We start from the raw sequence: 13657 nt of genomic DNA on the forward strand, positions 1-13657 counted from the left end.
AATGGAGTCATGGCCTTATATTACATGCAATTACTCTGTATTTCAAATTATCCCCATAGGCCTACTCCCATTTCTAATTCCCAGTTCTTGTTATCTAAAAACAATCTCCACCATCTCAAAAGAACAAGGAAAGAAAAAACATCAAAGCAGAGGAGAAAATATACATTTTTGTCATCGGTGCACATTTAGAAATGACATTTGGTACAGTTTGAACTGTATATGACAGGAAAATGCAGCAATTATCTGGGGGAGGGGGGGAGTAGATTAACAAAACTGTTGTTTTTGGTACCTCAGTTGTCCTATTCACCATCATCTGTTGCAGCATGTTTTGGAAAAAAGAGGAAAGATATTACAGATTGGCAGAAAGACAGAGGCCTAAATTGTTTGCTGAAATGAATTATTTTGTTGTTATGGGAGAAAGCCTGAGCTAGTATTCAATTTAACTGTATGCAACCCACATTCTCTTGGGCCACAAACCAGTTTCCCACTCAACAGCAACACTGCTTCAGCTTCCCCCTTCCCCACAACAGATTGTCAGATTTACAAAGACTGAATTTGATATTAACCTCGTGTTAATTGGACTACATGTTCAAATGCAAAAACTGTCAAACACCATTACAAAGTCAGCAAAAGAAAAACTTAGAAACTGAAGAGCGATTTTTGTGCCTCTGAAAATCTAACCCGTTTCCTCCTGCAGTTCTACACTAAACAATAGAGCTTTTATTGCAGATACAGGTTTCAGCAACGACTACTAGAAGAGGAGCATTATTATTTGCATTGATTTTTTAAAAGTAATGGAATTGATAGGAATCTCTTAGGGCCACTTAACAAAAGTATATGTTTCTTTTTTTGTTACCATGTAAGATGTTTTATATGTACACTTAAAAAGTGCAACATGTGAATGCAGAAAAACATCTAAATTGTTTAAGGAGCTACTAAAGATTGTTGTTTCTTCTCAGTGATAAATCTGAGTTTGTCCTGCATAAAGGACAAAACAGGCCCTGGACATCCCAATTTTTAGTACGATTACCAATACTGGAGAACAAGGAAGGGGAAGCAAGCGTATTTTTACCTTAGATTGAACATCGGCATTGTGATCATTCTGGAGAAGAAGAGCCGCTGATTTGGTGTCATCTTTCCTGGCAGCAATGTGCAATGCCGGCAACCGGACTTTCCCTTTAGTGTCATTTTCTAGAAGGATGGCTACTGCCTGATTGTGTCCTTGCTGCAATGCAACTGCCAATGGAGTGAAGCCGTCCTGTTGCAGAGAAAATAAAACATTCCGCATGAAGCCAGAACCCATATAAAGAGCTCCCACAAAGAGGTGTGTTGTACTTCAACACGCAACATTTTATTAGCCACCTTCCGATATATTTAACTCTGGCAACCCACCAAACACTCCAGAGAGGCCCATCTCCAAACATATTTACTACTGAATTTCACTTCTGTTAAAAAATAGTGTTAAAAACATAGGTGGTATTTTCAAGGCTGATGTTATAGTGATGAGTTATTTGGCCGATATACCACTGACAGTTGAATGTTGCTGGTGCTCTTTGGGGTTGTTTTTTTGATGCTGGTGGTTTTTTATTGTTAGTTACTGATGGTGATTGTAATCTAGCTTTTGTATATTTTTATATTAATTGGAAGCCACCAATCAACTATTATGTACAGTCATACCTCAGGCTACAGACTCTTCAGGTTGTGTTTTTTCAGGTTACGGATGCTCCAGTCCTGGAAGTACCAGAACAGGTTACTTCCGGGTTTTGGAGGTCGCGCATGCGCAGAAGGGCTAAATTGCGCTTTGCGCAGTTGTTATTTGCGCAGTTGTTATTTGGTGCTTTGCACATGCGCAGAAGCACCAAATAACAACTGGCGCAGACAGTTGCGAATGTGCATCCCACATGGATCACATTCACAACCGGAGCATCTAATAAGATGACTAATAACTCACATATGCAATAATAATATTTGGTTGTGAAATGGCTTGGCAGGCTAGAATAAGGCAGTATGCTCCAGGTCAAGAGACATGGAAATGGAGCCAACAGAAAAAGCTCAAGAATGAGAAATAAGCACAAAGATGGTCCAGAGAACCAGTCCCTTTCCTTCTTGTCTCACATCCAGAGATTCAGTGCATTTTCCTGAAGGCCTTGAACAGAAGGTTAAAAGCCTGATCTTTGGGGAACGGAAAGAACACAGTAATAAAACATCTGCTTTTCACGTCCAAGGTCCTCTGGTATCTCCAGGTAAGGCTGAAAGAGACTGAAACTCTGGAGAGCTGCTGCCAGTCTATGCATTTGGACTATTGGTCTGACTCAGTATAAGGCAGGTACCTATGTTTGAGTTAGGACTGGGATATAGGAACCCTTGTGTAAAGGCTTATGTGCCACAGCTCAGTGGTAAACCACATAGGGTGTCCTTTTTTACAGAGAGCAGGCCTCTATTTGAAGGAGCTCTTTGTCTGAGGACTGTCTAGTCCTAAGGAGCCACAAAAAGGGAGAGCATACACATCAACAGTGCACTAAAGTTGTCCATCAACAGTTAGTAACACCTGATCAGCAGACTGAGCAGACACACAAATCCCCTGGTGTCTTCCCCATTATGGTGAGATGTACTGTATTTCTGTTTAAATTATAGTGAATGTTTCTAAATTTGCATCTATATGTATAAATTACCATATGCAAAATGTACTCTTCTGTTCTCCTTTTCTTAATGCAAATCCTTTCTTTCACAATGCATAACTGATCATGCTAAAAACACATGTTTTGCATGCAAAAGATTCAAGCTTCAGTCCCCAGGTAGGACTGAGAAAGCTCTCTCTATGAAACCCTGCAGAACCACGGCTGGTCAACATATACATTACTTAACTAGACAGCCTAATGACCTGACTCAGTATAAGGCAACTTTTGATGTTTCTTTCTATTTTCACCATGTGCGCTCAAATTCCAAAAGCAGTTTGCAATACAATTGAAGGAGGACTGTTTGGGATTAAAGTCCAAAATCCCCCTGGGCATACAGAAGGAATGATGAATTCCTGGACTGCAGCCTGTATGGTTGCTATCTAGTGTTGTCAATCTAGTGTCAGCTGTTTGAGGTAAAATTATAGAAAGCCTATCCTTTGGTTAGACCAACAGGAGAAAAGAAGGAGGTGTCTTTTCAAAATAGGTGAGACTCAGTTGTGTTGGCTGAAAAGAAGGATTGTTTAAGCTCCACCTGGAAAGATGTGATTTGGCACCTCACTGTGCTTCAAGCACTAGCTTGGTCTTAAAAAGAGGACCCCACAACAGCTATTCCTAGGAGAACATGCTCACATCTCCAATATCATATTACAGTATTCTTAAGGGAAATGAATTAGTTTGTTTGGGGGGAGATGGAATCTACTGTAGATTATTAAACAACAACAGCAGAGAACTGGGGGTTTCAAGATCAGTCAGTGACTCATTTACAAATGCTGTTTCTGCCTTGTTGCTTAGCAACCACACAGGATTTCATACTCTAGCAAAGCTGCAACAGTAACATGATCCTGGCCCATCCCAGCAACAGAAAGCATTATTTTAGGAACCACCATCAAACGCAATAGTATCCGCTGAATGAAAGGATAGAGAAAACAGCTGTTAACAAAGGCAGGCTTGGCTGGAGTGCAATGCTAATAAATGTCATACCATTCTGAATACCCTGGGGTGGGTTAACTCCATGCCGAGGAGGGTGACAAATGCAGGGACTGATAAGGGACCACTTTTCACGGTTGCTAAAAGTGGAAGAGCTTTATGAAAACATGCAGATTTGTCCATAGATCAACACTTTCTAAGTTTTTACAGTGGTACCTCAGGTTAAGTACTTAATTCGTTCTGAAGGTCCGTTCTTAACCTGAAACTGTTCTTAACCTGAAGCACCACTTTAGCTAATGGGGCCTCCCACTGCCGCCGCGCCGCCAGAGCACGATTTCTGTTCTCATCCTGAAGCAAGGTTCTTAACTCGAGGTACTATTTCTGGGTTAGCGGAGTCTGTAACCTGAAGTGTATGTAACCCGAGGTACCACTGTACTTCTGTGGCAGACATTATAATACCATAATAGTAGGTTGGCGGAAGAGAGAACTTAAGTTAACATTGTGACTTTTGAAGGGACATGTGGGAGGTTAGAGTTATGGGTTTGCTGAGCCAGTGTGGGTTAGGTCTCATAGGTCATAATCTGTGCCTTACAAGGAGCCTGGAAGACAATGGGAATCCAGTGCAGATATCAGAGCACTAGCTAAACTAAGCCTCAACGCTCAGAGGAAGTAGACCACTGAATACTATATATGAGGAACAAGCAGTAAGGGCTGTCGGCTTCCAGGAGACAACTTATTCAAATACTCCCAGTCAGATCCAGCAAGGGTCTTCTGAGATTACGTTCTTCTGCTAATGCAGCCCTGCTGAAGAGGCGGGCCATTGAATTCTGTACGAGCTGATGGTCTTCAAAGGCTACTCTACTCAAAATATCCTTGCAGTTACCTTGTCATAACCTGAAGGGAGGGCCTTTTTGGTGGTGGTACCCAAGGTATGGAACTCCCTTCCCTCTTACTACTAATATTACTACTAGTTAAATTTATTACCCACCCTTCATCAGCAGGGCCCCATACACGTTACAATGATTTGAAATTCAGTATTAAAAACATTAAAAAGAAATTATAGTGACTGGTATAGGGTGGGCCCTGAGTAATTAGCAGCACCAACTTAAAACTTTCAGGCATTTGTTGAGCATTAACACTGGGACCTCCTTAGTGAATTACTGTGCTGCTGGTTACTAAGACTATAATAATAATAATAATAATGTTATTTGCTTTCAAGTGTTATATTTTTAAAATTATTTATGAACCCATCTCTGTGATAGTCGTTACAATGAAGAATGAGCTACATGTTTTAAACCAATAAATACTCTTCAAATGGGAGACCACAAGAAGAAATCATCTCTGGGTGATAATTGGTACTAATAGCGTGAATATGTGACACCCTGAACAGCTAGGAACAAGTGACATTACGCCATGTTAACACCATATATATTATGCAATCTATATACATTAAAACTAAGCCCTCTGTAAGCACAAATAGTAGCCAGGAATCATTAAATTAGAGCTGTGCCTCTGCAAAAAGTGAGAAACGTAACCAAGTCTGGGAGACATCAGTGGAGTTAGTTGACTGTACTTTGTGACTTCTTCCTAGGCTCTATAACTCTGTCCATACCACCACCCTTTTCAGCTCTGCTTGACTTCTTCCTTGCTTTCAACATGCTCCTTATTCACAAACTTTTCCTGATAAAGCTTCATGATGATCAGAAAGTGAAAGAGAAACATATTGTAACTTTATTGATGATATGCCCCAAAGAGGCATCTCATTTGGTAAATGATGAAAATAGTTCTATAGGGAGAGAAGGAATAACAGGGCCCTCTAAGAAGACTGGAGATTAAGGAACTGGCTGGAGTCAAGGTGTGGAAACAATGTGTTTGAAGTTTCCTAGGACCTGAGGGCCAGACTACAGGTTACACACAGTGAGCTATTTCTTTCCTGTGATGGCTCTTTTAACTGAAAAGCAGCTTGAACTCTCCCGTTGGGAATGGAAGAGGGCAGAAGATGCTGCACAACCCTTTCCCTTATTGCATTATGTGTGCTCAGGATGTCCCTCCGCCAGCTGTTATCTCAATGGTTGAGGGAAAGCACATCTTTCCCCTTGCAGATGAGGGAACAGCCTGAGGTAATAATCATTTTGAGCAAGTGAAGGGCAAGAAAGAAAGGATTAAGCAGCCCCTCCCTCCCGATGACAGCATTTGAGGCTGCTCTTAAGATAAGTCAGGCCGAACTAAGAAACAGGAGTGTGTACCATGTAGATTCATCTTCACGGTTTTATAAAAGAAAAAAGGTTATAGAAAGACTTGTAAATAAAAGATCCAAGTACTGTACCTCAGTAGCAGTGCTCTGGTTGGCTCCATTTTCAAGAAGATATTTCACTACTTCAATGTGGTTCTCTTGAGCTGCCATGTATAAAGGAGTGAAGCCATTCTAGGGGGAAACACAAACACAAAAAATAGTAATTTCACTGAGGGCCTAAGGAATTATGACATCAAAACATGGATATTAAAAAGTAAAGCCCAGCTGCCATTTCCCAAGTAAAATGAAGCAGAAAGGAAAAGAAAACCAACAAATATAAAGTTCTGCTTTTTAAATTAATGAGGTGTGCCATATAATAGTTTGTACCCATTTGCTGCTGCTTCACCAGATGTTTTGAACTACCGACTCCCATTTAGAAGATGGTAGCCCAAAACTTCTGGAGGACACTAGGTGAAGGCTGCAATAGAATGCATGTTTTCAAACTGCTGCATGAACAAGCCACTGAAATATGAACGCTTTGGCTCTTTGGTAATGATTTAGTAACTCCACATAGCTTTTTATAGCTTAGTATCCCCTTGATATCTTTTTCATAGCATTTAAGGTAATTTGGTGTCCGCTAGGAGAATTCATTACTAGACTGCTTTCTATGTAGGAAAATGGGAATGTAAAACTGGCAATAAAATTTTATAAGCACTGACGAGGAAAGGGATAAAATATATTTATTTATTGCTTTTATTTAACAAGAGGCAGCCCACTGGGCACTATAAAACCATGGCCTCAAGAAAAACCGCAGAAATGGCGGAATTCTAAAATAATGTATAGAAGCTTATAGTATGTGACAAAATGAGCCAATAGTATTGGCTACAACATGTGTTTAGCATTTGATTGATTCTAAAATTGTGCTGATCATAGCACAGCAGCAAATTAACTCTTACAAGTCATTGTTGTACTCGGTGCAAGGCCATAACATTCTGGATCACTACTAGTACAAATGGTTTGATATTTATGTGTATTTTATTTATTCATGATTCTATATATCTCCCTTTGCCAGTAGGCCTCCAAGTGGTTTACTTCAAAAACTGTATAAAACAATACTGTACAATAGAGACAATTCTATAATTGGAACTGAAATATGTGAGTGTAAGATTCAGATTCTTTGGAGAGTGTGCCAAAGCAACTCCTATCTGCCTTTCTGTGGATTCAATTCATACAGTGCAGCGGGTCACAAGAGATAGTTTTGAGTAGAATATTAATAAGAGTAAAATGATTTTATGAAGTTCCTAGAATTTTAACGAGTAAGCTTTGCAAGTTGAAAGTGTGTCTTCCCAGCTCTCAAGCAGACTGAAAGAAAGGCTAACTCTGTTGAAAGAAAGGCTAGACTATTGTTCTCCTACCTACAAGATGACATGACCAACAGCCAGGTCAGGGGAGGCTTGCGTCATACTGGAAGAGCATTATCAGCCAGTTGTTGCCATAGCAACACATATGTATCTGACCAATTCTTTAAACGTGTAAATGGATTCCTAACTGACTTAGCCAGTCCCATTACATTAGCAAACTTCAACAGTACAGGGGTACCTCTGGATGCGAATGGGATCCGTTCTGGAGCCCCGTTCGCATCCTGAGCAGAACGCAACCTGCGTCTGCACATCTGCGGGTCACGATTTGCCGCTTCTGAGCATGCATGTGACGTCATTTTGAGCGTCTGCGCATGCACGAGCGGCGAAATCTGGAAGTAACCCGTTCCGTTACTTCTGGGTCGCTGTGGAACGCAACCTGAAAATGCTCAACCTGAAGCGTCTTTAACCTGAGGCATGACTGTACCTTCTACTACAGAGTACAGTCTTGCAGATACAAAACTAGAAGCTTAGTGCGGACCCACAGGAATCATCCAGACCAACCCCTCAATCCTTAAACAATACAGAAGGGTGCATAAAATGGTTGCATCAAGTTTTGCTTCTTTTAACCAGTGATACATCTTTGCATTATAAAGAGTCATGTTTTTATTTACCATCATCCTGCAAATTAGCATAACTCCAAGGTTTCAACCAAATTTATTCAGGCCTAATTACTGCATTCATGCACCCGCCTTAACTTCCCAGGGAGTAAGACCCATTAAAGTTAATATGTGCCTGGACTTCAGCTCCTGCACAGCAGGAGTCACGGCTAAGCTTATCTGCAAAGTTTTTACCTTTTGCATTTGCCAATTGCAGGGAGTGGGGGTTTTTTAACATTTACCCACATTTACAGTGCATTTGCACAACATAACTTCTAGTGAGTGTCTGATCTCACATGAACCCACCACAGTATAGTGCATCCTAGTTGCTGGGAAGAATGGAAGGGCAATAGGAGACAAGGGGAAATCTGGTCTTTAGGATTATGAAGATTCTAAGGACTACAAGCAGGAAACACAATAGCTCTGTAGGACTTGAAGGATTCTGATCACCTGGCATGCAAACAATTCACTCATTAATCAAAGCTTTAATTTTGATTAAAGTTCATTAGTTAACATTCATTAGTTAAAAACACTGAAAGGTGGGAGTAGACAGGCTGGCTCATCTTCTCACAGATACTGCTTAGATGTACATTTTGCCTCATATCTTCAATTTCACGAGGTGCATTCACTTACTTAATAAAAGAAAATGAAATCTCAGAGTCAGGGCCTCCAGCTATCTGTGAGCCAAGGACATCAGTAGCCTCTGTATTCTCCTCTCAGCAGCCCTGCATATGCTGTGAATGACCTGATCATTTACCATCTGTAAGCAACCTTTTTAACACAACAGTAATTCAATCAGAGATGCTCCCTTAACCAATCGAATCCCATCCTTTATGGAGCTGTTAAGTTTTACATGATATTAATTTCAGGATAAGCTGTAAGTAAAAGGGACGCGGGTGGCGCTGTGGTCTAAACTACAGAGCCTAGGGCTTGCTGATCAGAAGGTCAGCAGTTCAAATCCCCACGACAGGGTGAGCTCCTGTTGTTCTCTCCCTGCTCCTGACAACCTAGCAGTTCGAAAGCACATCAAAGTGCAAGTAGATAAATAGGTACTGCTCCACCAGGAAGTAAACGGTGTTTCCATGCACTGCTCTGGTTCGCCAGAAACAGCTTAGTCATGCTGGCCACATGACCCAGAAAAACTGTCTGCGGACAAACGCCGGCTCCCTCGGCCAGTAAAGCGAGATGAGCGCCGCAACCCCAGAGTCATCCGCTACTGGACTTAACGGTCAGGGGTCCTTTACCTTTATCTTTTAAGCTGTAAGTAAGTAATTCTCAGCCATGGCTTAGCCCTCGAGTTCAAGCATTTTATTTCACAAACTGCTTGACCGAGTCCCTGATCCAGATCAGATCTGAGAGGGTAGTGGGACATAACTCTTGCCGCCCTCGCCCCCATGGTCTCAGTTTGAATTGGGCGATGTGGCATGCCTGCAATGTGTGGTTTTTGTGGGGGGGGGAGAGCTCATTCCTTCACTGGAACTCATGTCACTGGAAGACTGGAACTCATGTCTACAGTCTGGAAATGCTTGTTTAGTAATGATACAAACCTAAACACACTTATCGGGAACAAGCTTTCTTAAATACAGTTGCACTTACTTCTGGGTAAGTGTGGTTAAGACTGAAGCACAAATAATCTTCATTAGCTATATTTTTACTTTTTGTAGTCCCTACTGAAATATGATATATGATAAATGGGCAACCCTCAGGTTACTCTCCTTCAATTCCATAAGCATGTTAAATCACCAGGAACATAAAGAAAATATTTACACTATGTCCTGTGGTTTTTATTTCTGTCTGTTACTTCACAATTATAGACATGACCCATTTGAGATATTGACAGCATTTCTTTTCCACTCAATTTAGAAGCTATGGCATAGAAAAACATCCTAATGAAATTTGATGACTCTAATAGGAATTTCTTCTGCAGCCAAGTAGGGAAAAGCCAGCAAACAGCAGCGATTACGTGATTCTCCTTGCTCTGAATAGCACATGTATTCTCTTTGGCAAATATCACTAGGATAATCATATAGCACAAAGCCCCATCATAAGGATATGCAGATCTTGTTGGTGGGTGTAATATGTAAAAGCCTCCCACACCAAAAAGTGGAGAGCTACTCATTAGTACTGTGATAATCATGGTCCTTTCCAAAATCTCCCGTTCTCAAAAAAGAAACCACACCAAAGAGTCACAGCTAAATCTGTCCTCAAAACACTTGCCATTTACAAAATTTTGCATTATACGTCTCACCCTACAGAATGGAGTTCAAAATATTAAGGCTAAAATTAAATCTTACTTTTCTTTTATATATTTGCTATATTTAATTACATTCTTAATTTTGTCCAAATAATTCAAACAGCATCTCCATGCCAAATATTTTTTTAAGTGAGGAGAGAAAACCATCAAAATGCCCCAGGTGGCATATCTTAATGTGTCGCTACTATTCACATGACGCAACAATTAATGACAACATAGGGCACAGGAGGCAGCTCTGGTGTAATGGAGTTGCCTGCTGGTGATAAATGCTCATTGTTTTAACTACTGGTTCAAAAAGTAATTATGCATTTGAGGATCAATATAATCAATCAGATTGCTCTTTGTAGGTGGTTTCCCCCCTTTGCTAAATACAGTGATTGTTGTCATTATGCAAGCCTCACATTTACTGTCAAACCCATCTACGGTTACTTTTTTGTGCTTATTATAGACCTAACAAAGCACTAAAAAGTCTTATTACTGACATCCATTCCGTGACATTATAGCATAATTGTGCTTGCTAAAGAAAAGGGAAAAAAGCTGAATAACCAGATATTATAAAAGAATATACTTGTATAAAAGCTACTTTTGAATTAACTGATTCCAAACAATAGAACTCTAGATAGGTTCTGAGGTCCAAATTACTACTTAGGAATTGTTGTGACTCCAGTTTGACTTGCCACATCTTCTACTCTGAAAAACAAATAATCATGCTCCATACCAAACTACTTTTAAAACTCCATCTAGTTTTAAAGACAGTTTGCTATGGAGGGCTGCTGTTCAAGTCAAAAGACCCCTTGGGGAGGTGAAACTAGCTGACCAGTAGATCTTTAGATTTTCTCAACAGTTCTAATATTTACGGAGATGCAATATTGTGACCTCTCCCTTGCCTGCAAAAATGTAGTGTCATCAGCATTCAAAGTGCTTTCCAGAGTGACAAAACCAAGATATATCACTGCCCCAAACAAGATGCTTGTGAACTAAATCTAGGCAGTGAGGAGGAAGATGAAGGAAACAGGGAAAGGAAGGATTGGGAAATAAAGGATGCACTAAAAGTTAAAAGGACTACAGTGCTGGGCCAAAGGCTTCACAGGAAACAAAGTTTAGAGCTAGGCTTTATGGAGTTCCCAGGCATTAGTGGAATCAATGTAGAATGGACATAGTAGTTCAATAAAAGAGTGCTGTGAAATGGAAGGTAATAAACTCAGAACGGTGAAGAGAACAGCAAGTGTAGGACATATCAGGCTATAAAAGCAAACGTATGGAAATGAAAGAACTCAAACTTCCTATACCAGGCATGTCCAAAGTTCGTTTCGGGGGCCTAATCTGGCCCGCCAGTAGATTTAATCCAGCCCCCGTGGCAATATATGTCTTGGGGTAAAATTGTAAAATAAAATAAAAAGCTTAAATCCTAGAAAAAGCTCAACAGCTTTGGTCGGCCCTCATGTATGTTCACTCCATCAAATCTGGCCCTCTTTGAAAAAAGTTTGGGCACTCCTGTCCTATACTGTTTTCACATCCCTTTTCATATCCAGCACAAACACATCAGCTTTACCTTTAAAAGCATATGTAATTAAAGCATGCAAAAGGCTTGTGTGAACTTATTAACTAATGAAAGTTTAACTGTCCCAACAGGACAGCTGCAAGTCTGTAATCAGACTTTAAAGCAGGGCTTTGGGCCTGAGTTGTATAGAAATATGCCACAGAAGTATTATTTCTATGGAAGGCTCTGTTCTTGGAGTTCAAAATGCATCACAAAAGAATAAAAATTATTAGGACTCTACAAACTTTTATTTTGCATTATGCTCCAGGGCATTATTTTCAGCTGTACTAAAAATAAATGTCTCATAAGAGGATTTTATCTCAACAGGAGAGATTCTCTTTCTCTACAAGGGTAAGTTAAGGACATAATACCCACTTTCCCAAAGATGTTCACATTACATTATGAGGCTATGAATATGCGTCAGAAGTTTCTATTTTTTTTAACCTTCTTTCTACCTCCGTTACAGATTAACTAAAACAGAGAGCATAGAAACATGAAAACAAAAAGAGATTAGATTTCATGGGGCAATACATTTGTAAGAAAAATACACTTGGGGAGGCAAATTTGTAAAACGAATTACCCTGTTCGTTATGAGTTATAGTGATCAAAATTATTCTGCTGTATCCAGAAAATAGTATAGGACAATTTTCACGGAATTTTAAATAGCTATTTAATGCTTTGACATTTCTCTCTGAAGAAAAGGAAAAGAAGCCATATGTCAGAGGAATTCTTCAGCCACAGGAAGAATGCTGTCATAATGGATTTGTTCAGATGTAACAATAACTTGTAGTTCACCTTTATGAGACTGTGTGAGCCTTGGTCTTGTGTGCTCCCCCTCCCCTCTACTTCTTCAGCACAGCCATGAGGAAACAGGCAACTTTTGCTTCTATTTTTAACTAACCAGAATTTGTCATTTTTTCCAAACCCACACAAAATGTCATTAGTCTCAGGGTGCTTTCCACCCTGTAGTTTGTTATAAACTCTGTGCTGCTCCTTCATGCAAATGTTTTGCAGCAACAACACAATGTCATCCTCCTCAAAATAAAATCCCATATTTTCCTCCCATACAATCTGGATCTTTCATTGGTGTTTTTTTGTTTGTTTGTTTTTACTTTTTGGATTTTCTGTGAAAATAGTAAATTCAGATTAGAAGATGCTGAAACACTCCCACTGAAGTTTCTCGAAGGACTAACTGGATCTTTCTCAGAACTAAATCTGTAACTATTGTTTATAAAAGTTTATTGGAAGCTTGAAAGAGAAAAATTAGTTATGCAAGCCATCTTCCATTCATGCATCTTTTGGAAAAAAATCTTTAATGGGGAGGTGGAATGTACTAAACAATGGAACATGGTTTTAGAACCCATACAGAATGTTTCTTTAGCTTTAAAATTGAGGCTGGTTCAGCAAAAAATTGATACTTCCAGTACACTGGACTAGCCCAGGCCTAGATCAAGGTAGCAAATATGGGGCAGTAGGGGCAGAATTAGTGTTTAATTGTATTCAATGTGCACTTTTTAAATGAGCTTAATTAAAATGTCTCTGATATTACTCTATTTTGAGTGTAATAGAGTAATAAACCCATCCTCTTATTTGCAGGAGGAATATATAAGTAAGCAAAAACTGAATTTTCACATGCTTGTGGAATCAATAATTATTTTCACCAGCAGCTGATGACATTTTTAAACAATTTTTTAAAAGAATGACCTAGATGTTAATTTAAAATAAACACAGAGAGCTGAGCAAAAATAAGATCAGTTCTTATTTGAATATAAGAAAGATAGAGCCAATTATGCTTTGCACATCATGCAGCAAGTACTGTAGAATGTATTAGCAAAGGAGTTGAGCTATGATTGTGGTAGTCCTCAGTTCAAATCTCTCCGCAGGTATGAACTCACAAGTAGGCTTAGAGTAAGGCATGACCTTCTTAGCCTTAGCCTCTACATAAGCAATAGGACAAGGATGCTGAAGACAACTTAGTTTACAGAGTTGTTGTAAAGTTTACATCCAG

At 39.7% G+C, this 13657-nt stretch overlaps 1 protein-coding gene across 23 annotated transcripts in view; it reads right to left on the reverse strand.

The window, feature by feature from the left end:
• ANK2 (ankyrin 2) overlaps positions 1 to 13657 on the reverse strand; it is a gene marked incomplete at its 3' end in the record, with an annotated part of 315375 nt that overhangs the window by 97597 nt on the left and 204121 nt on the right. For 20 of the 23 annotated variants that reach the window (XM_083631489.1, XM_083631504.1, XM_083631492.1 and 17 more), the window contains 3 exons: positions 5932 to 6030; positions 1073 to 1258; positions 290 to 313 (listed from right to left, as the gene is read on the reverse strand). In XM_083631489.1, the coding sequence (XP_083487615.1) occupies positions 290 to 313; positions 1073 to 1258; positions 5932 to 6030 (309 nt within the window). The remainder of the gene's footprint in view (positions 1 to 289; positions 314 to 1072; positions 1259 to 5931; positions 6031 to 13657) is intronic. The other 3 variants (XM_083631494.1, XM_083631496.1, XM_083631497.1) reach the window with 1 other exon arrangement.

The sequence above is a fragment of the Podarcis filfolensis genome (genome assembly GCF_964270895.1).
Source record: "Podarcis filfolensis genome assembly, chromosome: 9".
Classification (NCBI taxonomy): Eukaryota; Metazoa; Chordata; class Lepidosauria; order Squamata; family Lacertidae; genus Podarcis; species Podarcis filfolensis.